This window comes from Mirounga angustirostris, unplaced genomic scaffold (assembly GCF_029215605.1).
Source record: "Mirounga angustirostris isolate CCGP_5_RB_7025 unplaced genomic scaffold, mMirAng1.0.hap1 SCAF_4, whole genome shotgun sequence".
In the NCBI taxonomy this organism is placed as follows: Eukaryota; Metazoa; Chordata; class Mammalia; order Carnivora; family Phocidae; genus Mirounga; species Mirounga angustirostris.
Window position 1 is genome coordinate 154,123,598 of NW_026991712.1, and position 25,925 is coordinate 154,149,522.

Here is a 25,925-nt window from a genome sequence, read left to right on the forward strand (position 1 = left end):
TCCTACCTTTGAGTGTTTGCACTGGCTGCTTCCTTGCCTGAAACACTCCCCACCCCCCCACCCCCCATAGTCACCTAGCTGGTAGCTTGATTTAAAATTGCAACTCGCATTTCAGTCTTCCTTTCCCACTCTACTTTTCTTTTTTCCGTAACAATTCTTATAGATTCTTAATAATTCTAACAAACTACGTGAATTACTTACTTATTGTGTTTATTATTTATTATCTGTATAACACCCTAAACTATAAGTTCTGGGAGGGCAGAAATATTTATCTAAGCTTGCTTACTTATATATCCCAAATGCTTCAAGTAATGCCTGGCATATAGTTTGCATTCACTTATTTTTTGAATGAATTTATACAAGATAATGAACCAAAAGCACTCCATCTTGGCGGGGCTCTGGAGTCAGCCTCATGGTCTGAACTAGAGTATAGGCGGGCACTAAACCTCCTGTGAAAAAGGCTAGAAAAAGTGGCCACTGATGCCTGCAGCTTAGGCTTGTATAGAACTGCATTTCTGTTTTCTTGTCAGGGCTAGAGAAAATGCTGCCCATATGCTCAGTAATACTGAGGATTTAACAGCAGCATATGAGTTCTGAGCAGCTGATGTGAGACTGGGTTCTGGACTTGGAATCCTTGGCTGGGGAGCCAGACATGGGAGTAGATGGAGGCAGCCAAAAAAGCCCCTGGGTCAAAGCTGGGAGAGGGCTAACTGTGTGAGAAATGAGAGCAAAACGTGAGATGGCTGAGCAGAGAAGAGCTGTGGAGGCTTAAAGCTTTGGGAGGTGGGGGGAAGAAAGGGAGGGATGCAGTGATTAGCAGTATAGGAGATGTGCTGGGATGGTGAGTATTAAAGGGAAATTAAAGAATTTATCTCCTCTCTTTATAAGTATTTGTAAGTGTTATAGACCTCCTCTGTTTTTTCTGTGAAATCTTAGATAAAATTTGGATTGCTTTGATGTAAGTGAATTCTTCCCAGAGAATGGAAAGACATTGTGTATCCTGAGTCATAGTTGGCACAGGGTAAGAATAGACTGCATGTGGGGATATTTGACATCTGGATTACATGTAATTAGGAGGAAGTGATAGGACTTAGTGATGGATTGGGATAACGGACAGGAATTTGGCAATGAGATCATTGGTGACCTTGGAAAGAGCAGTCTCTGTGGAATGGTAGGTACAGAAGCCAGAATAGAGTGAGCTGGAGTGTGAGAAAGACAGCCCATACAGACTGTTTGTTCAAGAAACTTAATTGACCGGAAGAGAATTTAGGGTTCAGGGATTATTTTTTCAAAGTGCTGTTACTAGAACTCGTTTGTATGCTGATGAGAAGGAATCATAAGAGGGGTTGGAGAAAAGAAAGGAGAGAAGGGGGTGTAGATACAGGTAGATTCATAGTTTTTGCGGTATATACAGGTATAGTGGCATTGTTTATGGGGCAGCTACTGCTTTGGCAATGCTGTAAAACACACCAGTGTTAGTAAAGTGTAGATTATTAGTGTCTTCTTTAAGGATACAGGGCCAGAGCTTCGTAGGTAATTTTTGACCCTCGGCAAGGGAGCCAAGGCTCTCCACTGTAATTTGAGAGTTGTAGAATTTGAAGCTATTTAGATGTGGGCATTCCAATAAGTTCACAGTACTATTTGAGATATGTATGATATAATCTCATCCATATGGAGCAGCATAAGGTTCTTGTCTCCTCCATGAAGACTGTAAAGCAGTAAATAACTAATTCACCCTAACTTGATTGCTTCTACCATGACATGAAACAGAACTTTATTGGAGTTCAGAAATCAATTTCACCTATGTGTTCTAAAACTGCAGAGCAGGCTTCATGTTTTATTAATCTCTTTATCACCAGATTATACTTTCTGTACAGTGGATTCTCAGTAATCATTTGTTGAAATTAATCAATGCTAGATAGTTTTGAGGAATTATCCCATAAGCAGCAAAACTTTTAAAATTGTAAACATTCAGGATAGCAATTTTCTAGATGTTTATGCATCGTTCTTGACTTTCTAATATAAATTGAACAAAGTTTAACCCTCTGAAGATTTTGGGGAATCAGGGTTCAGATGCTAAAGTCTATAAATAACCTCAGAACTCATCAAAATGTATAGGACTACTTATCCTAATGTTGAATGGCTTAGCCTACTGGGCATTTGTTTTGTGAAGTTTTAGTTTTTCATTTTATTCTGCATCTGATTTTAGCTGCTATTTTTCCCCCCTTCATTTTCTGCTGCTTCTTTGTTTTCATTTTAAAGATCTTTTTTATTTTTAAGTAATCTACACCTAATGTGCAGCTTGCCTTACAACCCCAAGATCAAGAGTCCCATGTTCTACTGACTGAGCCAGCCAGATGCCCCTCATTTTCTGCTTCTAATCAGATTAATCTATTGATGAATCTGTTTGGAAAATTACATATTTTAGAACTGATAGAATAAATAGATTCTAAAGGACTCTTCTGGGAATAAGGCTATGCACACTGGTGTATGGACTTCTCCATTCTATTCTTTCACTTCTTTAGCACCTTTTGGGGGTCAGCAATATAATAAGTGCAAAGGCATAACTTTATCCTTGTCTTCAAAGAGTTCAGGGTTAATCTCTCTTAGCAACTCAGGCCTTTTTGTGGTGATTCTCAGCTATATTTCAAGTAATAGTTCTTTTTCTTTTATTTTAAGGTTTGAATGATGTATTTTGCATATAAGTAATAAGGGTAGGAGTTAAATAGTTGTTTTAGGGATCTTAATTCAGTCTTATATGGAATTTTAACTGGAATTTTAAGATTTGTTTTAAGACCAAGGTTACAAAAAAAAAATAAAGATAATAAAGTGTATGTCTTTCCTTTTTCTCTCCTATAGGAAATACAGATGAAGAGGACGGCAATTGAAGCTTTTAATGAAACAATTAAAATATTTGAAGAGCAGTGTCACACACAAGAACAACATAGCAAAGAATATATTGAGCGATTTCGCAGAGAGGGGAATGAAAAGGAAATTGAACGGTAAATCTACCTAACCCTTCCAAGTGCTTCAGTGAGACGAGACTTCTTTTATTCCCCAATAATCTCTTTTGTGTTTGCTTTTACCCCCTTAAATGTCATATATGGAACTATTTGCTGTTCTGACTAATGGCATCACACTGAACCTTCTCTTTTCTGTGTTCCTTCTACATCCTTCCAAATTTTAACTCCTGCTCATCCTTTGCATGACTTTTCTAAGAAAAGTCCGTGATGCTCACTGAATTTTTGTTGAACTGAAAATCAACAGCACTCTGAGAATAAATTGGAGGCTGAAAAAATCCACGGGCAGGAAGACCAGCTTGACTGTTGCGAGTGACGACAGTGTTGAGTGGTCATCAGGTTAAATGATGGTGAGGGCCTGAACCAGAGCAATGGCAGGAAAGGAGGGGGAATTAATGGAAATGCTGAGGACTTGATACCTGACCAGATATGATAGGTGTGGGAGAAGTCAAAGATTATTCCTAGATTTCTGATATGAATGAATAAGGAATGATGTTACTCACCACAATAGGAAGTGCATGAGGAAAGTTCAGGGTTGGAACCAATGAGTTTGAGGTTCCTGTGAAAAAACAAATGGAGTTGTCTGAGAGGCAGACAGCTGGTTATTTGGTTTTGGAACTCAAGGTACAGAAAGGATTTGGGAGGCATAAGTGTGTAGGTGATAGGAGATGCTGAGAAGATTATAGAGAGTGAGCAGCATGAGAAGTATTGGGTCTGGCAGCTAAAATGATATTGGAAGTCTTCACCATAGCATATTTAGTGGAATGTTGGGAGACTGAGCCAGATAATAGTGGGCTGAGGAATGAAAAAGTGGATAATAAATAAAAATGAATCATCTGCAAGGGAAAAGCAAAATTATTTCTCATATTAGCACCAAAATGTCAGTGAACTTCTGTGTGCATAAGAATAGGGCTAAGAGCTGTTGAGGCAGTATAGCTTAATGGTTAAAACCATGGGCTTGACTTCTGTATTGATCATTTACTAGCTGTGTGACCTTGGGTAAGTTACTTAACTCTCTGAGCCTGTTTCCTCCTCTATAAACTGTAGGTAATAACTTTTTAAAATGCTGTGAGAATCAGGTGATAGATACACACATGCATATTTATGGGACAGAAAGGCATGTGTGTGTATGTATGAATGTATCTTGGCATATGATATATATAAATAGCTATTATTATTAACAAGGGATAGAAAAGAACTTGTAGTTTTGTTGCAAAGGAAGTAGCTGATGATGAAGTTTTAACAGTAATATAAAACCATATTTTTTGAGTGGCAAATGAGTGATGTGGACAGTTATTGCCTTCAGAGCACAGCAAAAGTTTGTATGCTGGAAAGCTTATAGTCATTATCTGCTGAGTGCTTGCCAAGATGTACCAGGCACTGTTTGGTCCTTTTACATGTATTATCACATTTAATTCACATAATAATTTAGTGAAGTAGGTACTATTGTAGCTACCCATTTTAAACAGATGAGGAAATGAAGGCACAGAGAAGCTGAATAACTTGCCCATGGCCATGCAGGGCAGAGATTCAGACTTAGGCAGGCTGACTGCAAAGCTCTGCTCTTAACTGTTGTATCGTGCTACCTCTTGAAGATCATCCATACAGCTTTACTTGTTCATTCGTGTCTGGATCCAGGGCCCAAACAAGGTCATCAGGATTTTCTCTCATACTCTGTCTTTTGCCTTTGTTTTTCTCTGTGTTGGCATCATCCTCAGGCAGGCTTTCCCTATGGGGTAGCAGTATAGCTGCTGGGAGTCCTAGAATCACATATTTATAATTTAGCAATCTCAGTGAGAAGAGAGAATCTCTGTTTACAGTAGTTCTAGCAAACCAGAATTGATTCTCGTTGGGTCAGTTAGGGTATTATTCCCATTCCTGAATCAGTCACTGTGGCCTGAGGGTAGCGATAGGATATAATGGAATACTCTTAATGGCTGGGCTGGGTTGTATGAATATTCACCTGTGACTCTGAGATGGGGGCAGGGAGCCCTTTCCTACAGGGAACATCAAGGTGCCATTACCAAAAGAATGAGAATGGATATGGGTTAGGCAAAAACAACAGATGTCTACCACACTTAAGATATTAGGACTATGCTCACATTATAGAATGTTTCTGCTTGGTTCCTGTTTTAGCCTTAATATGTCAATATTTTCACAGAATTATGATGAATTATGACAAATTGAAATCACGTCTGGGTGAGATTCATGATAGCAAAATGCGTCTAGAGCAGGATTTGAAGAAACAAGCTTTGGACAACCGGGAAATAGATAAAAAAATGAACAGTATCAAACCTGACCTGATCCAGCTGCGCAAGATCCGAGATCAGCACCTTGTGTGAGTAGTCTGGGCCTGTATGGGAGGAAACACCAGTACCAGATTACTGCTGGCACTAGACTTGTTAGAGGTAGAAGAGATTTGTAATTGAGAACTGGCCAGTGAGATTTGTAAGAATTTAGGAAAGCAAACTTGGTAGTACTTGGTGGTACCTGAGTTTACCTAAAGTCAACATGTGGGGCAAACCAGAATGTAGCATTCTAGATTCCAGTCCATACAAATGGGAAATCTCAGAGGATGGGTGTGGCATGAGCAATGTGGTGTAGCTTAAAAAGGACAGGTTAATGTTTGCCTAAATACAAAAACCAGAATCTTTGATTACATAGAACCACAGAAATAGAAATTACCCCTCATGAGCACAGACAATAACACTAATAGTGGGGGCCTACAAATAAGTCTACAGGACAGTCTCCTAAAGGGTTTTTATATACAAGAAATGAAATTCTGTATTCAAATAATAGAAATGTGCCAATAGCAGGCATGTAAGATAATCTGACCTGAGGAATGAAACTCAACTCTTTAATATTATAGAAAACTGTATGATTTAGATAGATATAGGGATATTACTCAAATATAGATCGGAAGATATATTATCAGAACAAGATGATAGATTTTTAGGACAAATGACTATCTTATAGGAGAGAATCCATGAGAAACAAAAATATGTTTTGTTCTAGGTAATGAATAGACTGCTACAAAATATGTTTATAGGTGACTTTCATGCATGTAATACAACTTGATTCAAACTCTTTGTAGAACACAAAATAAAGACCTCTGACTGGATTTTCCATAGACTTCAGGGTTTCTTTCTTTTTTTTTTTTTTAAAGATTTTATTTATTTATTTGAGAGAGACAGAGATAGTGAGAGAGAGCTTGAGCAGGAAGGAGGGGGAGAAGCAGGCTTTCCGCGGAGCAGGGAGCCCGATGCGGGGCTCGATCCCAGGACCCCAGGATCATGATCTGAGCCGAAGGCAGAGGCTTAACCATCTGAGCCACCCAGGTGCCCCAACTTCAGGGTTTCTTTGTATGAGAAAGGGAGAGGGGAGAAAATAAAAGCTTAGAGGTGGGGACAGTGGCTATTGAGTTTCAGTAGAATAAAATTTAAGGTGATAAGTTTTGGGGGCAAACAATTAGAACTATGCTGTGCTGAGTAGTTTTTAATAACTCCTTTCTAGAGATCATTTCAGTTTGCTATTGTGGACAAAAAACAAACGTCAAGCAAGTACACATAGCATACAGAAGAGCCTTGGAAACAAGGCAAGGAGGTACCTTGTCTAAAATCAGGGTGTGTCTGTTCTCAGAAAGCTTATGTGATTCTGGTTATATAATGAAGCTGAAGAAGGCCCAAGAAGAAGGCTTATGCCACAGACCAAAGGAATGAATGGAAGCTCTTGTTTGCTCTGGAAAGTGATGAGATTATTAAAAAATACACCATCCCAAGAGGCATGAATAAGTGTGGCAAACTAGACCTTGAAAGTTCCTTTAACAAATTATGTAAACTTAATATAAAAGAGAGTTTAGATAACATCATGGGTGATAAATCATGATCTGCTAGCAAAGATAACTAGGGTGTTTAGGGAGATATTTATTGAGGATCTACTATATGCTGGCACTGTTTTCAGCATTGGGAATAGCCATGAACAATAGGACAGACCCCTTTCTTACATTTTAGTAGGGGAGACAAACATAAGTGAAAATATAAAATAATGAATTTCAGGCAAGTGCTATGAAGATGATAAAATAAGGTAAAATATAGAAAATGAGTGACAAGGGGACTGCCTTAGTTGGGATAATTAGGGCAGTCCTCCCTGAGGAGATGATGTTTATGATGAGACCTGAATGATCGGAGCCTGGTTGGAGGATGGTAATGAGTGAAAGAGTTTTTATACTCACTTAGATTTTTAGACCAGTGGCCATGTCAGTGGAACTAAATTTAATGGTATGTTGTTTTACATTTAAAGTTTTGGTATATTTTAAAATACTATGATTTGCCTAGTGATGAGGTAAATTTATATTAATTACTCAGATTGCCATCCTGAATTTCTTGTGGCTTGCTTAGGTACAAGAATAGACCTTGAAATTGTTTTAGAATGTTTAACTCAATGTAGTGGGCCACACAGGAATTGAGTCCTCTGGCTTAGTGGAGATTGCAAATGTGACACCATGCTCACATAACTAATGATTTCAGAAACAGATGTCCCCATGTGTTTAAGTGAAAGTATATGTGTGCTTATGGTGGTACAAACTTCTAGAAAAGGAAAATGAAAAATGAGAGAAGTGCCTAATTTCAGATAACTCCCTGTGTTTCTGCTTTTTTGTGGAAAGTTGGAGGAAAAGTTAAGGAGAAACTAGTTTAAGGAAGTCTCTGGCCACTTTTAGTGGGAGTGGGTTAAAATAAGAGGTTCCTGGACTTTGGAAATTTGGTTGGCTTGGACATGTCTACATTAGGCAGAGTTTGCACAGATACTGACACTGGTGTCTTCCTTCCGGCAGGTGGCTCAATCACAAAGGCGTGAGACAGAAGCGCCTAAATGCCTGGCTGGGAATCAAGAATGAGGATGCTGATGAGTAAGTTCTCTACCTTTCTATCAGAGGGGTTTTGTTCCCAATCTAAGATGTGGGGCTTCTTTATACATGCTAAATGTTGGCTCTCATTGTCACTTGAGGACATTGAATCAAGGACTTTGCCACCTCTTTTAAATTGAATTGAATTGTAGAGTAGAGTACCATACAGGCACTTGAGGTCAGAGACCTGCTGAGCCACGTGAAATCTGGGTGCATAAGCTTGCTCATTCAGACATTCTTTGTCAGCTGATTGGATGAGAGGTGTGAATTTCGTGTTTTCTGCACCATAGCAAATAACAAAGTTGTTAAAAAACGTCCCAAGTAATTGTAGTTTTACTTTGTCATTTCGTGGTTAAAGATTTAGAAGAGTGTTTTATTCATGAGTTTGCATTTAGATGTAAGTAACCTGATTGTTAGAATAATATTTTAACATTTAATTTTTAGGACCTATTTTATCAATGAGGAAGATGAAAACCTGCCCCATTATGATGAGAAAACCTGGTTTGTTGAGGATATCAATCGAGTACAAGCAGAGGACTTGCTTTATGGGAAACCTGATGGTGCATTTTTAATTCGTGAGAGTAGCAAGAAAGGATGTTATGCTTGCTCTGTGGTGTAAGTCTTCTCTGCGGTTTAACCTTTTGAAAATTTCTGCATTGATTAATAGAAACTCAACCCCTCATAAAATTCAAAAAATTAAAAATTATTTGAAGTACAGTAATGAGGACCAGTGGCTTAGACCTTTAATATTTGTATAAAGAAAACAGTTAGTTGCTTTAGGAGAAATGATATCTGAAATTATTTGGGGGATTTTAATTTCAAATGGTAAGCAGATTAGCCCTATAATGTTGCTGTTGGATTTTCAGGTACTTGTGAAAAGTAATGAGATCTTCAATTGAAAGATCGCCTAAGGAGGGGTGCCTGGCTGGCTTAGTCAGTAGAGCGTGTGACCCTTGATCTCAGGGTCACTAGTTCAAGCTCCACATTGGTTGTGGAGCCTACTTTATTTTTTTTTTTTTAGATTTTATTTATTTATCTGAGAGAATGGGAGACAGAGAGCATGAGAGGGGAAGGGTCAGAGGGGGAAGCAGACCCCCTGCCGAGCAGGGAGCCCGATGTGGGACTCGATCCCGGGACTCCAGAATTCATGACCTGAGCCGAAGGCAGTTGCTTAACCAACTGAGCCACCCAGGCGCCCTGTGGAGCCTACTTTAAATAGATAAATTAATTGAAAAAATTTTTTTTAAAAAATCACATAATTTTGTAGTAGTCTCCTGTATGTCTAATTTGGGCTTCAATGTCTGTTTAAGTAAGGCTTGATTAAGAACTGTTTTTACTGGGCACCTGGGTGGCTCAGTTGGTTAAGCGACTGCCTTCGGTTCAGGTCATGATCCTGGAGTCCCGGGATCGAGTTCCGCATCGGGCTCCCTGCTCAGCGGGGGGGTCTGCTTCTCCCTTTGACCCTCCCCCCTCTCATGCTCTCTCTATCTCATTCTCTCTCAAATAAATAAATAAAATATTAAAAAAAAAAAAAAAAGAACTGTTTTTACTTCAGAAGAAAAACTATCTAAATTTTGTACTTAAGTAGTTTTCTTTTGGGGTAGTGATTGAAAATGTTGGTATTTTCTATAAGATGATCTTATGACTTTGTTTGGAAAAGCCTATTTTATTAGTTTCCATCCATCCATCCATTTATTTATTTACTTATTTATTTAGATTTATTTATTTGAGAGAGAGAGTAAGTGCATGGCAGAGTAGGGGGAGGGACAGAGGGAGAGACTCTTCAAGCAGACTCCCTGCTGAGCACAGAGCCCGCCCGTGGGGCCTGATCCCACGCTACAACCCATGAGATCATGATCTGAGCTGAGATCACTAGTCCCATCCTTAACTGACTGAGCCACCCAGGTGCCTCTATTAGTTTCTTTTTAATGGAAAGTGAAATTCTGGGGACAACTAACCATGTCTGTCACATTTTGCCTAAGTGTTGTGTATACTCCTTCATTGACAAAGACCATACTTAGAGTGAAGGTATATTATGATTGTTATGAGAACAAGCTTTGGTACCAAATATATTGCATTCAAATCCTGACTCTACTTACCAGATCTGTGACCTAGGGTAAATTACTTAACCTTTCTTTGTCCAGTTTCCTTATCTGAAAAATAAGGATAATAATATGTACTTGAGGGTTTTTATAAGTATTAAATTAGTTAATACATGTAATGTGCTTTGATCAATGTTGGTACATAATAAGTGAATGTTGTCTACCAGTATTATTATGATAATGATGCTACTGATGGACATGGCAGAAAGCAAGCAAAAATAACAAAATGATTTTGCCCTCAAAGAGGGCAAGGTGGTGAGAATGGACAAAAGACACTCATATTAACAGAGTGCCCAGTGTTTCACGTGATCATCTCGTCCTTAGTTGGTCTGTGGAGTCGGAGTTTGAATCCAAGTTTACCTGGTTTCAAAGCCCACGTTTTACTGTTGCACCATATTTTTTTTCATTTCACAATTATAAATATCCAAGATAAATAGAATCACTGTGAAATAGGTATCATCAGTAGGCTGTACACATGAAGAACTATTAATTCTGGTGGAGAAGGAGAGGGTTGGGAGATTTTGTGGAAGAGGTAGCATTTGAACTGGACTTTGAAAGGATGAATAATGGGATATCTATGGGCAGAATATGGGGGAGGACATGAAAAGTGCATTGGATTACTGTTTTACAAAGATACAATTATTTTAAATATTTTTAAAAGATTTATTTATTTGAGAGAGAGAGTGAGAGTGGGAGTGAGTGAGCACGCAAGCAGGGGGAGAAGCAGACGGAGAGGGGAAGCAGACTCCCCACTGAGCATGGAGCCTGACTTGGGGCTTGATCCCAGGACCCCAAGATCATGATGTGAGCTGAAACCAAGAGTCAGATGCTTAACGGACTCAGCCACCCAGGTGCCCCTACAATTATTTAAAACATTTCTTTTTTCTCTTACCCGGGCTGCTTAAGTTACCTGAGTGGAAATGCCCAGACAGGGTGGTTCTTACAGAAATTGAGATCTTTTAAAAATAAAAAGAAGAAAGGCAATAAGCCCAGTGCATTGGCACCCTCACCCAGGTCATTGGGTGGCAGCCTGTGGGTCAAGGACTTGGCTGGTGGAAGATACTGCCCAGCAGCTCAGGTAATTCCTGGGAGACCAAGGAGCAGCTTGAGTATCTTGAGGAGGTGTATTCTTTTTCTCCTTCCTTTAGCCACAGACTTGACCATTAAGTCCACAACAGTGTGGAATTCCCTTGATTATGAAAAACATCTGCAGTCGTATATCATGTTGGCATTCACACTGAGGATGGTTGGAAGCAAAAGAGTCTGGCATCACAAAGACTCCCACTTGTTTGCCAGCCATTCTGGCTATAGGAAGCCTGCCTACAGTAATCTACCAGTATACTTAGAACATTTGCTGAAGTAAGAATATGAATATGTTCAGTTTTTTAGGAGATTCTCATAGCAGAATTAACATGATCATGTAGGAAATCACACATGGAACTCATTTGTTCTTCCATTTTAATTTGTTAATGACATCATCAAGAAGCCTAAGAAGAAATTGCTTAACTCTACAACCTTCTTAGGCTAAAGACCTGCAGCCAGCAATGCCTGTATTCACTAGGTTAAGAATTCAGGTAGTGAACACTTGTGATCCTTATTGCCATTTGGGATAAGAAATTTGATTAGGGATAGAACTAGACAGATCAGAAAGGTAGCAGAAGATTTTAACGATATTATAAAACAACTAGACCTAGAAGACCTATCCAGAACACTCCACCTAACAACAGCAGAATACAGATTCTTCTTAACGGCACATGAAACATTATCCAGGATAGGCCATAGGTTAGGCCACAGTCTCAATACATTTAAAAGTGTTGAAATCCCACAAAATATGCTTTCTAACCACAGTGGAAAGAAACTAGAAATCAAAAACAGGAAATTTGGGAAATCCTCAAATGTGGACAGTAAACAACACATTCCTAAATAACCAGTGGATCAAAAAAAGAAAACAAGGGGCATTAGAAAATACTTTGAGATGAGAAAAAACAGAAACACAACTTATCAAAACTCACAGAATTCAGCTAAAGCAGTGCTAAATGCTAAATTTATAACTAAACATTTATGTTAAGAAAGGGAGATCACAGGGTGCCTGGGTGGCTCAGTTGGTTAAGCAACTGCCTTCGGCTCAGGTCATGATCCTGGAGTCCCTGGATCGAGTCCCGCATCGGGCTCCCTGCTTGGCGGGGAGCCTGCTTCTCCCTCTGACCCTCCCCCCTCTCATGTGCTCTCTCTCTCTCATTCTCTCTGTCTCAAATAAATAAATAAAATCTTTAAAAAGAAAAAAAAAAAAAAGAAAGGGAGATCACATATTAATAAAGTAACCTTCCACCTTAAGAAACTAAAAAAGGAAGAGCAAACTAAACCCAAGCAAAAAAAAAAAAAAGGGAATAATAAAGATTAGAATGGAAGTAAATGAAATAAAGAGTAGAAAACAATTGAGAAGATCCGTGAAACCAAAAGTTGGGATGGAACTGAATTACAACCTCAAGCTAAACTGCCCCCATCCCCACAGAGAAGAAACAAATTACTAAAATCAGGATGAAAGAGGGGTCATTACTTATAGTCCTTATAGAAATAAAAAAAAGATAATGAGGGAATATAATCATATACCAAAAAATTAAAACCCAGATGAAATGGACAAATTCCTGGAAGCACACAAACCACCAAAACTGGCTTAAGAGGAAACAGAAAATTTGAATAGAACTATAACAAGAAATTGGGTTATTAATAATAAAAAAAAAAGCTACCCACATAGAAAAGCCCAGCCCAATTATGTTCACTGGTGAATTCTGCCAAATATTTTCAAAAAGAATTAACAAAAGTCCTTCACAAACTCTTCCCCACAAAAAGAGGAGAGAACACTTCCCAACTCATTTCATGAGGGCAGTATTACTGTGATACCAAAACCAGACCAAGATACCACAAGATAACTATGGACCAATATCCCTTAGGAACACAGACACAAAAATCCTCAACAGAATACTAGCAAGGCAACTCCAGCAGCATATAAGGATTATATACCATGACTAAGTAGAATTCATCCCAGAAGGCAAGGGTTTTTTCAATATAAAAAATCCCCCAAAACAAAAAACAACAATGAACATAATATATTGCATAATAGGATAAAGGACGAAAATCACATGGTTATTTCAGTAGAATCACAAAAACCATTTGACACAATCTAGCACTCTTTCATGTTTAAAAAAAGTCTGAAAAACCTAGGAATAGGAGGGTACTTCCTCAACTTGATAAAGGGTAACTATGAAAAACTCAGAGCTAGTATACTTAATGGTGAAAGATAGTGCTTTCCCCTAAGATCAGGAAGAAAACGAAGATGTCCACTCTCACCACTTCTCACCATCATTGTACAGAAGGTTCTAGTTAAGGTAATTGGACAAGAAAAATAAAAAGCATCCAGTTTGGTAAGGAAGATGTAAACTATTAGAGCTAATAAGTTCAGCAAGGTTGCAAGTTAAAAGATCAGGATTCAAAAATCAGTTGTATTTCTAAATACCAGTAACAAACAAACTGAAATGAAATGAAGAAGGCATGCTACATACAATATCATCAAAAATATGTAGTAGGATTAAAACAAAAAGAAATGCAAGAGCTGTATGGTGAAAACTATAAAACATCATTGAAAGAACTCAAAGGGAGACCTAAATAAGTGGAAAGACACCCTGTGTTCATGGATTAAAAGACTTAATATTGTTACAATAGAAATAACTTCCCAAATTGAGCTACATGTTCAATGTAATCCCTATCAAAAATTTCAGCTGGACTTTTGCAGAAATTGACAAAATGATCCTACAATTTATATGAAAGTACAAGGGTTCCAGCACAGCCAAAATGATCTTGAAAGAATAGAGGCAAGTTGAAGTACACCTCCTGATTTCAAAACTTAAAAAACAAAGGTGTTTGTTTGTAGTAATCAAAATTGTGAGATGCTAACAAGGATAAACATGTAGATCAATGAATAGAATTGAGAGTCAAGAAATAAACCCTTACATTTATGGTCATTTGGTTTTCAACAAGGGCCTCAAGACCATTCAATGGGGAGGAAATCATTTTAACACATGAAGCTGGGCCACCTGGAAAGCCACATGCAAAAGAATAAAGTTGGACCCCTACCTCACACCACATATAAAAATTAACTCAAAATGGATCATAGACCCAAAAGAGCTAAAAGTATAAAATACTTAGAAAACATAGGCATAAATAAACCCTTGTGACTTTGGATTAGGCAGTGGTTTCTTGCAAACCAAAAGTACAAACAACAAAAGAACTAGATAATTTGGATTTCACCATAATTAAAAACATTTTATATCAAAGGGCACTATCAAAGTGAAAACACAACACACAGAATGGGAGAAAATATTTGCAAATCATGTATCTGTTAAGCAACTGGTGTCTAAATCATAACCCTTAACAGTAAAAAAACCCCAAGGGCCTCAATTTAAAAATTGGATGGACATTTAAAAAAATGGTAAAGGATTTGGATACACATTTTAAAAAATTCACGTACAATTAACATAGTGTTATATTAGCTTCAGGTGTGCTACATAATTCAACAATTCTATACATTTCTCAAAGCTCAGCAAGATAAGTGTGCTTTTAATCCCCTTTATTTATTTCACCCATCCCCCTACCCATCTTCTCTCTGGTAACCACCAGTTCTCTGTATTTAAGAGTCGAGGTTTTTTTGGTCTTTTTTCCCCTTGTTTGTTCATCTGTTTTGTTTCTTTAGTTCCACATATGAGTAAAATCATATGGTATTTGTCTTTCTCTGACTGATTTCACTTAGCAACATACCTTCCAGGTCCATCCATGTTGTTGCAAGTGGTAAGATTCCATTCTTTTTTATGGCTGAGTAATATTCCTCTGTGTGTGTGTGTGTGTGTGTGTATCTCCCATATCATCTTTATTCATCTATCTTGATGGACACTTGGGTTGCTTCCATATCTTGGCTATTGTAAATAATGCTGCAGTAAACATAGGGGTGCATGTATCTTTTTGAACAGTGAAGGAAATCAACAGAACAAAAAGGCAACCTACTGACTGAGAGTAAGACTTCTGCAAATGATATATCCAATAAGGGGTTAATAACCAAAAATATATAAAGAACTTAGACAACTCAACACACAAAAAACCCATATAACCCAATTAAAAATGGGCAGGGGACCTGAACAGACATTTTTCCAAAGAAGACATACAGAGGGCCAACAGACACATGAAGAGATGCTCAACATCACTCATCATCAGGGAAATGCAAATCAAAACCACAATGAGATACCACCTCACACCTGGCAGAATGGCTAAAGTCAACAACACGTGTTGGCAAGGATGTGGAGAAAAAAGAACCCTTGTGCACTGTTGGTGAGGATGCAAACTGGTGCAGCCACTATGGAAGACAGTATGGAGGTTCCTCAAAAGATTAAAAATAGAATTAATATGACTCAGTAAGTGGACTACTGGGTACTTACCCGAAGAAAATAGAAATTCCTTTAAAGAAGATCTATAAATGGTCAAAAAACACATGAAAAGATGCTCCACATCATTAGTCCTTAGGGAAGTACAAATCAAAACCACAATGAGATACCACTAGGATCATTATAATAAAAAAGATGGACAATAACAAGTGTTGACATGGATGTAAAGAAATTGGAACCCTTGTACACTGCTGGCTAGAATATAAAATGGTACAACCACTTTGGAAGACAGTTCGGCAGTTCCTCAAAAAGAGATACCATATGACTCAGCAGTTCCACACCTGGCTCTCTCTAGATACAAGAGAATTAAAAAGTACGTCCATACAAAAAACTTGTACACAAATGTTCAGAGCAGCATTATTCATAAATAGTCAAAAATTAGAAACAAGCCAAGTGTCCATCAGTTAATGAATGGATAAACAGAATGTGGCTCTCCAGACAGAATATTATGCAGCCACAGATGAAGTACTGATGTATCTACAGCATGGATGAACTTTGAAAATGTGCTAAGGTGAAAGAAATCAGATACAGAAGGTTGCGTGATATTGAAGGCTTCCATTTATGTGAAATGCCAAAAGAAGCAAATCCACAGAGACAGAAAGTTGTTAGTGTTTGTCAAGGTCCAGGGGGAGGAGAAATAGAGTGACTGCTAATGAGTATATGGTTTCTTTTTAGGGTGATGAAAATATTCTGGAATTAGATAGTGGTGATTGTTCCACAACCTTGTGAATATTCTAAAAATCACTGATTTGTATACTTAAAAAAAAAAAAAAAAGTGTTCTCTTTCCAGTGCATTCTTGCCTCATGAAGATGCAGAGCTGAGTGATTAAATTCAGCCACCCATTTTCATTCCACCAGGTCTTGGTGCGAGGTGACAGATATCTCTGTGATAAGTTTGTAAGGGGGCGAGGGGACACATGTGGACGTGACATTTTACAAACTTTGGCAAAACACTTCTACACCTCCTCCTTTGCAGAAAAACTGTTCAGACTTCTGGTCATTTGGGGGTCTCTTTATCTGTCGTTACCTGCCTTAATTCCCTGTGGTGTCTGTGTGTTGTGTCTTTGCAGTGCCGATGGGGAAGTGAAGCACTGTGTGATCTACAGCACTGCTCGGGGCTATGGCTTTGCAGAGCCCTACAACCTGTACAGCTCACTGAAGGAGCTGGTGCTCCATTACCAGCAGACATCCCTCGTTCAGCACAACGACTCCCTCAACGTCAGGCTTGCCTACCCTGTCCACGCACAGATGCCCTCACTCTGCAGATAAAGAGGGAGTGGGAAGAGAGGTCGCTCTCTAGCATTTTTTTCCTACAGTTTTTATTAGACTATGAGGGCATTCTTTCTACGTAGACTGCTTGTTTTGCACAAGAAGTGATTCTGTGAATGTGGAGAGGCTGAGCGGCAGCTGGCCAGGATGGGGGCACAAGAGGCCTGAGGTTCTCTGAGACTCAGCTGGGCCGCTGCACTGACATAGGAAGCTGGAAGCAGATGTTTTTTTGGAAAGTCTGTTTCATTGGGGCTTTTGTTTTGTTTAGCCAGGCACCCTCAAAAGAACACATTAGGTTTGATGGGGGTAGGGGGTTGGAAATTTCTGAAGAGTCCACGTCCTCTCTTGGTCTTTGTCTCTGGGAATGTGGCAGGGGCATGGCTCTGGGGAGTTCTGTTTTGATCTGGCGGTCTCTCTTAACTTCCTCCTAAAATGAAGGCTGTTTTGGTTCTGTGGTAGAATGGCATTTGGTGAAAAAGACAACCAAAGGAAAATGGGGAGGCTTGGGATTTCATTGAGAGAATCTTAGTCAAGGGGGTAAAAACACCTTCAACTGAAGGTACTTTACTAACTAACATAAGCTAAGCGTCAACATCTCAGTAGCTCCTCCCTCTAAAGAAGCATTATGTTTAGAAACCAAATTGATCTCAGCAGAACAATGTTTGTTGCCAGACTAAGGTCTGATGGAAGAAGACAGCACTAGTATCTGAATGCACACTTCTGTACCAAAACTTGAAAGTGAAAGGAAAACTAGAATTTGTTAGTTTTAGCAAACACTAAAATTGGTCAGTGTAACTCCTGCCCTGCCCTTGTTTCTCAGAGATGAGAAATAGTGTTCTTTTTGTGGGCATGGTGAACTTTGAATCATAAAATGAAGTTGGTGCTTGTGTGGTGTTTCCTTAGCCTAAAGAATGATCTGTTGTTGAAAATTTTTGTAACTTGTTTGTATGAGTAAAGAAAAGGTGCAATCCAGTGCTTTTAGATGGCTTGATATACCAAATAATGATATAGAACAACAGTCTTATATGTGCTTCCCAAATTTGAAGGCCCTGCAGAAACAGGAAACATGGTTTAATTTCCCTTCATCTCCCTGTCCTTTGTTGGGTAGGGCTTAGGGGAGCCATGGGTGGCAAAGGTTGTAGCAGGAAGGGAGCCTGACTGTTGTCAGGGACCGCGGAGGCTCTGGTGTCTAGGGTGAGGGTCATCCACATTACCCGTGTGCTTCCATGCAGTGGTTTCTGAAACTTTTGTAAGGAGAGGAAATAATGGCTTGGAGTTTATAGACTGTTAGTAAAAGCCATCTGGAAGTTTTTCTCTTTGCCATTTTTGTGAGCCTGCCATTAAGATGATGTGCACAGACGGTCCTCATGCTCCAGTGGCCCTGATTTTAGGCCAGGAATCTTCCGCTCCATGTGGTTTAAGCCTTCCAGCTGAGTGAAGCTAGGCGAATGGAGCTGGGGGCAGGCGTGTACTCCTACCTCCTTTATGCCCCACCTCCATCAGTCAACACTCATTCGACAAATAGAGTTCAGCTGCCTCTGAGCCAATGCTGGAACCATAATAGGCTCAGAGTGAGTCAGCTGTTTGAGTCCAAAGCTGTGCAGTCAGGCGTCCTGGCTGAACTAGAGAAGCAGCCAATATCTGGGTCTTGGTACATAAGGTTTACAGCTAGGAAAGCTGTAGTTATGGAATGAAAAAATAAATACTGCTTTCCCTGAGCACTTATCTTGGTGACAGGGTCTAGAATGGACCATGATATAAAAATAGATGAAAAATTTTGGAAAAAGCTCTAGAGTTACTAACAATGAGGATAGGAAGGAAAGGGCCTATCTTCGGCTTTTCTTTGGTTCCATTGCAGTTTCAGGATTAGGCGAGGCAGACAGATGAACCCATCCTTCCAGTGTCATGTTCTGACTTAAGCCCTTAGCTGAAAGCCAGCTGCACACCTCTTCTCCACATTGCCAGGCTGAAATCTTGAAGGTTTTACTGAGTGATGTCAGGCTAGTTGCTGCTGGATGGCCTTCCACCTGGTGTTGAACCTGCTTAAGCAGTTGGATGCTCCAGATTGGGTGCAAGAAACCCCTCCTTTCTGGTATTAAAATTTAGTGTGTTCTGACTCTCTTTAAAATAAAATGGGAGTAAGGATGCACGCCTGTGACCTTGAGCAGTGTGTTGCTCCTTTTTAGGCAGATACAAAGGGTGCGTGGGGAGGGAGCTAGGACCATCTAATACCTAAACTTACATATAAGGACTGGCTTGTGGAGAAGGACTGCTCTTTTTTTAATCCTATATTCCTTCACTTTTTCTTTCCTATTTTTCATTCTTGAATTTGTTGCTTTGTGGGAACTAAGGATCATTTGAGAAGTTGGAAAGTATCTCTTCTGACTAGTTGCCATATGATTTGCTTGATCCTGAGCCAGTGGAAATGGCATAGGGACCAATCTGCTAACCACATGGAGGGGTAGTATGCAGCTCCTATACTTCATGGTCTTGGCGGCCTTCATCTGAGCCTAGCTAGCTCTGTGTCCTGTCCCATGATTTAGGCCCTTGGACTCTTTCTCTCTTGGCATCCTAACTGCAGCTTCACTGAAGCAGAGAGTAAAGAGACAGACAAAGACCAGGGGGCTCATTGTTTTTCTGGCTGGGGAAGCCAGCCATCAGCATGGAAGCAGCTTGAAGCTGGCTGAACACAGGTCCTAGGCCCATCTTTTCCGGGTGGAGATTTCATCACAGAACAATGGTCTCTGTCTCTTCCTGATCATAGATGGTAAATCTTGGCCAGGGCTCAGGACTGTATAGGCTAACTGTGTCCTTACCACTGATTTGGCCAAGGTTGAGGACTTCTAATACCTCCCCTACTCCATCTCCAAGCCTTGATGGGACCTCCCACTTACTCTGGACCTCATGTGCTCTAAAGAAGCATTGATAGCCAATGTGGCGTCTTCCATAGGTCTCCTCTTCTTGCTGCAAGGAACCAGCTTCATGGGTCCTCTTGGCCAAGAATTGCATCTGGACAATTCCTGGTTACAAGGTGGTCTCTGTTGCCAGTTAAGACTCCAGAGTAGGCCTCTGTGAGGCTTCTGTGGCCTCAAAGCAGAGGGTGCAGATGGGGGCCTGGCTGGGCTCCCTGCTGTCAGCTGCTCATCCTTGCCCTAGCTCTAGCCACTTGTGACAACCTTGTTTCCTTACAAATTCCAGCATGTGACTTTGGTGCCCTGTTGTTACTTGTGAAAAACCTATTCTTCTGTTGTCTTTGATGTAGTTAAAAAACAAAAACAAAAACAAAAAACCACGTAGTTTACGTAAAAATATCTGATTCACAAAGAAGCCAACTATATGTCTTGTGTTGGGACAGTTCATAACGTAGTTCCTAGACCACTTTTGCAAATTGTTCTTGTCACCAGATGTGTTCAGACATTGCTGTGCAGTTGTGGGGAGGGTGGGGGGTAAGTGAGGGGAGATACTTTTTGGTCTTTTGTTTTTTTATCTTCCCCAAGAGGGGACAGTCTGGCCAACTTGCTCCAGTAATGCAATAAAGACATTGCAATAAAGCACCTTTTTGTCCTCATGCTATGGAGGGGTGGGCTAGGGGTGGGCCGCAAGAGGATTAGGCTATTGAAAGCCCTGAAACTCCCAAACCTCTCCCATGAGCACCAAAAGATTGGTCCTGGGGCTGAACGGGGCCACCAGAGGCGCTCTTCCCCTGAACAAGAGAAGCTGACCCTAATAGGCATGATGCCAGCATCTTGTCCATCCAGCACAGGACACAGTGAGACTCAGAAACTAGTCCTGAGAAAGTTAAATCTGAGAGCGCTTTCCTTCTCACCCCATTCTGAAGTATTAGAAAGTCCAGCTTACTGATTCTCATCACATCTTTCTGTCTGGAAATAAAAGTATTTCCATAGTCTATTCTGGGGGCAGGGAAAATGTTTGTTGCCCAAGGCCCTTGTCACCCTCCTGCCACAGCACTTTGTTACGGTTTCTATATGTCAACATAATTAACAAAATGTGACCACCTCTTTGCATAGGACATTGTAGTTCTCATGTAGTCTCTCAGGCCCCACCCAGGTGTGTAGTGAATTATAAATCAGACTGGGTAGGGGATAGTCCATTGCTCTATCTTGCCTACGTCCTTTCTCCCCACTCCTAGGAACTATAGAGGATTTCCCCAAATCCCAAGAGTTGTTCCTACTCTTTGCATAGGATGCTCAAATTCCTGTCTCCAGCCTAGTCCTGTCTTCTGAACTCCACCTATTGGCTGGATAGCTCCACTGGGGCCTTGAGTGTCCCACAGGCATTGCAAACTTTTTGTTTACAGAGAAAACGTATGCGTGGCTATGAATTCCCTTACTTTTCTACCACCAAACCTACAAACCCGCCTATATCTACTTAACTCCTCTGCCTCTCACCTGTTAAAGTAGCCCCCCTCCAACTAAAAGCCAATGTTTCCACAATCTGTATAATTTTGTATCCTGTTTTCTCCCTTCTTCTCAGGAATTTCCCATGATCAGTTGTCAATTCTTTCACTGTTGTTTTCTCTCAACCGGATCATCCATTGACATTTAAACATGGTTGAATGTGTCTCACTCCACTTCCTAACCTCTACTGAATCCTGTATCCCTTTATCTCTTTGCCCCTCTTCAAAGCCAAACCTTTTTACAAAAACTGTTTAAATTTGTCTTTATTTTCTCTCCTCCACCATTTCGGTACAGGTCCCACCACCAGCTGAAACTGCTCTCCTTCCTTGAGGTCTTCAATAACCATCATCCTTGACTCCTTGCCATGAAAAACTTTCCCGTGGACTTCATGATGACTCAACATCTGGTTTTCCTCCTAGATCTCTGACTGTTCCTTTTAATTCTCTTGGACAAGGTCTTTTTCCCTGGCAATTTTATCCACATCCATGATTCCATCTACCATCTTTAGGCCATTTATGTCTGTGTTTCTCCTGCTCAATCCTCTATTGGGAGGTACCTCACAGCATATTGAATGCAGGGTCACCACCTAGCCCAGGTTCTCTTTCATTATTTCACATTTCAGTGGTAGCACTATATGCCTCATTTGGTTATGTAAGTCAGAAATGCAGTCATCATCCTTGAGAACTTCCTATGTTTCAGGATGACATAATACACACCGACAACCTATATCAATTTTATTTCCTAAATGTCAAAGACATTACTTCTCCCCAACTTCATTTCTTCACTACTTAATACTGAACAGGCCTCCCTTCTTCCATAGTTGCCCCCAAGTCCATTCTCATAACAACCAGTTATCTTTTCAAAATACAAATCTGAACCTGTGTAAAACCATTAACTTTCAATCACTCTTAGGGTAAATTACAAAATTCTTAAAGTGGTCTGGTTTCTCCCAAGTTTAGGATCTCTTCCCCTACTTTATTACTCTTCCCTGGATCCTTCCCTTCAGCCAGTCCCAATGTCTTGGGTTTTTCTTCTGCATATTCTCTGTACAATTGCCATCTATTTCTTTGGCCTTACTGTCTATTTGCTGATGGCTGCCAAATCTGGGTCTGGCTCCTACACGGTTCATCCTCAAGTTTGTCCTAGTTCAGATCACTATAACGCATCACTACATCATTTTCTCTCTGCTCTGCGAATTCCACTAGAGCCTCCTTACGCTGCAGCCAGCGTCTTCCTAAAACATAAATGTGATTATACCACTTCCCTGCAGTTATCGTTCAGAAACCCCTCACGCTAATTTGGCGGTGTTTCTCAAAGGGAGCACCACTGGCACTTGGGGCAGCTGCCCTATGGTTTACAGGAGGCTTAGCATCTCTGTGCCTCCTCCTTCCCCCACCTCCCCACCCCCCATTTCCAACTCCCTAAGGGGGCAATTCCTTTCTCACAGGAACTGTTGCAAGATGTGCCTACCCCACCTCCTTCACCTTTGCTATGGTGCTTCTAACCAGATCCTGATAAACGTGGGAGGCTCCCCAAAGCAACCAGTTACCTGTGTTCCCAGCATCCAGTACAGGCTGGCTGAGGGTCTGCTGCCAGTGAACGGCTGAAGGAAGAAGTGAGTTCAAGAAGGGACTGAAGGCTAAGGGGCCAGACATCTACTTGTAGATGGGCCATGGGCAGGGCACGCCCTCTGGCGGCCACAGCTTTCTCCATGCAAGGTTACAGAGGCTGCGGGGTGCAGGAGGCCCCCAGCCAGTGGCCCTGAGGCATCCCCCGCACCCTGTCTCCAGGCCTCTGGACGCCTCTCTTTCAAACCTAAGCATTGGATTATGGGACAGTTAGTGCAACACCACAGTTTGAAAAGTCCTGCATCACCATGGAGGTATTCCATCACAGCCCTTCTCCTGCCCCTGTGATGCCATCTCCTGACTCCTCCAACACAATGGTCCCATAGATGTCCTCCCCGCTCCCACACCATCCACTCACCCACCTGCCAATGCTGAGGTGTCCGCCTCAGCGATGTCCACCTCCATTGGTAAGGCCTGCCTGACAAAAGCCCAGGAAGGGTTCAATGACTACAAACATTAAGGCAATTCTGTATTTTCATCTTAAGTGGGCCTTCAACATTTTAACAAGTAACTTCTCCATCCATTTCAAAACTCTTCCCTCTCTTGGATTTTAGGACTCTTTTCTAGATGCTTCTAAGTCTTCTTTGACTTAAATGATAGTGTTCCTCAGTGTACCACTATTGATACATTGATGGCTCTCAAATTTCTATCTTCAGTCTAGATTTTCCTATTGAGTTCCAGGCCCATGCATCCAGTTACCTTCTGGATGTCCATCAAGTACCTCAAATATATTCCAAGTTTAACTCCACCTCCTTCCATCTTTTTTACTCATTTTCTGGCTACGAAGCACTCCAACTAAGAAGATAAAGGTGGTTTCTGGAGTCCAGAAAGACCTAGGTTCTAATCCTAGTTCTGCCCAAGCTATGTTACTATCTGAAAACCTGAGTTTCCCTCCTCTATAAAGCAGAGCTATTAGTTGCTACGTGGTCTTCCATGGTTCCCCATCACCGACAGAAAGTCTAAACTGTAAGTATCATTAAATATGGCCCTTGCCTAACTCACTAGACCCATTTCCACTTTGGTTTCAGTTTCTTGAATATACCAGATATATGGTAGGTGCTGTACTCTTTGCCTGGATATTCGGACTAATCCCCACTCTTCTAACCCAGCAAACTACTACCTATCATCTGTTCTTCAGGTTTGAGCTCAGATGTCATAGTCTCTGGGAAGCCAACTTGGGCTAGGTAACCCTCCCCTGACAGTGGAAAGTGTTATTCACCACTGTATTCCCAGCAGCAACAAAGACCTTGAGTTACATTTGTGTTGACTGAAAGAACGAAGCAAAAGACAAAGATGGTTTCCAAGAGCATGTATTACACAGGTCTGAGTGCAAGAAATGGCAAACAATGGCTATGTTTGCTTTAAAAGCTCATCAGGTACCAATGCCAAGTCCTGATGCTTTTGAGGGGCCCCTGGCTCTCGGCCCCTCCGGAGTAGGCTGGGCCCAGGCTCCTGGGTGAGGGGGCAGCTTCTGCATGGAACGTCCTGCCTCCTGTCACCTGAGGCATCAGGCACTTCGGTGATGCCCAGGGCTGGCTCCTCTTTCTCTCTCTGTGCACCCGTGGGCTCCCACAGCCAGCTCTGGTGGGGAAACTCAGGAGGTGGATGGACCAGCCCAGGAGCACCAGGTGGCCAGGACTTCCCCTCCTGTCTGGGAGACAGGTTCTCAGGGTGGGCTGGAGTTATGGTTTCCAAATCCTGGGAGCTGGCCATCCCACCTTCCATTGCTGCCTTTCTGCTTGGGGATGCCCTGTCTGCACCCTTGATAAGAAATTTCCAAGACCATGGGCCTGGCTCTCCAGAGGTGGAGGTGGCAGCAGAGCGACTGGTGGGGATAAGTCCTGAAGAGCTGGGACAAAGTGCTGTTAGTGCCTGGGTGTGGAAGGGCTGGGCCTTCCAGCAGCCTTCAGGAGGGATGGGCTCTGTGCGGCCAGCCTTACGTAGGCTGGGGGCCGCTGATGAGGAGCTGGCAGCCTCCTCAAAGGCTTGTGGGATCCCAAGCTTCCTCTGGGGGACACTAGGGCCTTCCATTCTGGGAGGCTTCAGCGTGACCTCTGTCAATAGGCCTGGGACCACCGGGCCCTGACTCTGGGGACCCCTGGACGAGAAGGCATCCTCTTCCTCACCCTCTCCTGCTCCTGCGAGGGGGGGCACCCGGCCCACTGCCGGGCTTGGTGCCAAGCTGGGCTCCTGTACACCTTGGCCGTTCTCGGGCCCCTCCTCGGCGTCATCCTCGGAGGAGTCAACCTCACGGATGGCTTCCTGCTTCTGCAGGGACTCTCGCCGTTCAGCCCGGTCCTGTCGGAGGGTGCCGAGGGCCCATGAGGGAGAAGGCTGCAGCACCCCCTTCCCAGACAGCACACTCCTGGTCCCGACCGCCTCCAGAGGGCTGACTTCCCTGGGTGCCGGTTCCTTCTTCAGCTCGGGGTGGGGCAGGTCCAGGCTATGCTTTCGAGCAGTGCCTAGCTTCTTCTCTGAAGCAGCAAGCGCAGCTGCCAGTTTCTCAGCGGACTGTACTCTCTTTAGCAGTGGTGAGCGGGGCGGCTCCGCACTCTTGGGCCGTGAGAGCTGCCTGCCCAGAGGAGGCGACAAGTGAAGCTTGGCGGGCAAGGCCTGGGCTCCATGGCCAGACAGGGGTGATGGGGAGCGCTGGGGTGAAGCTGCTGGCGGTGGGGAAGGGGTGTGGGCCAGGGGTGACAGTGGGATGCTGCCGGCCGACTTGCGCCGCGGAGAGCGGTACTGGCGCTGGAGCTTGGGCGCCAGGCCGTGCAGGGAGCTGGGCCGTGTGTGCCCAGAGCCGGCTGGAGAACTGGGCACGCTGGAGCTGGGGGAGCTGCTCTGTGACGAAGTCCCTCCTACTGTGCACACACAGACAGACACACAGGAAAAGGCAGAGCAATGTTAGCTGATAGAAGTGACTGAGGGGCAAGACAGGGCTAGCCCTGGAATGTCCCAGGATCAAGGCGACCCCAGCAGGGATCCAGAGCCCAAGCTACAGAAATAAGGTCCTCTCCACCCCCGCCCCCTCCTCCCTAAGACTGCTGGGTCTTTCAGGGGGTAAGGTGAATGAGTTTCAGAGTGGGGCCACAGAGCAGC

The 25,925-nt window shown here is 42.0% G+C and overlaps 2 protein-coding genes across 18 annotated transcripts in view; one reads left to right on the forward strand and one right to left on the reverse strand.

Moving 5' to 3' along the window:
• PIK3R3 (phosphoinositide-3-kinase regulatory subunit 3) overlaps positions 1 to 20,037 on the forward strand; it is a 123,330-nt gene extending 103,293 nt beyond the window's left edge. For both annotated transcript variants that reach the window (XM_064589214.1, XM_045897778.3), the window contains 5 exons: positions 2,860 to 3,002; positions 5,182 to 5,358; positions 7,852 to 7,926; positions 8,368 to 8,538; positions 16,585 to 20,037. In XM_064589214.1, the coding sequence (XP_064445284.1) occupies positions 2,860 to 3,002; positions 5,182 to 5,358; positions 7,852 to 7,926; positions 8,368 to 8,538; positions 16,585 to 16,783 (765 nt within the window). In that variant the 3' untranslated portion in view covers positions 16,784 to 20,037. The remainder of the gene's footprint in view (positions 1 to 2,859; positions 3,003 to 5,181; positions 5,359 to 7,851; positions 7,927 to 8,367; positions 8,539 to 16,584) is intronic.
• A 4,086-nt stretch (positions 20,038 to 24,123) lies between these two features.
• The window catches only part of MAST2 (microtubule associated serine/threonine kinase 2), a 219,630-nt gene continuing 217,828 nt past the window's right edge, over positions 24,124 to 25,925 (reverse strand). For 12 of the 16 annotated variants that reach the window (XM_064589222.1, XM_064589219.1, XM_064589217.1 and 9 more), the window contains one exon: positions 24,124 to 25,687. In XM_064589222.1, coding sequence (XP_064445292.1) covers positions 24,180 to 25,687 — 1,508 coding nt within the window. In that variant the 3' untranslated portion in view covers positions 24,124 to 24,179. The remainder of the gene's footprint in view (positions 25,688 to 25,925) is intronic. The other 4 variants (XM_064589220.1, XM_045897791.3, XM_064589218.1 and 1 more) reach the window with 1 other exon arrangement.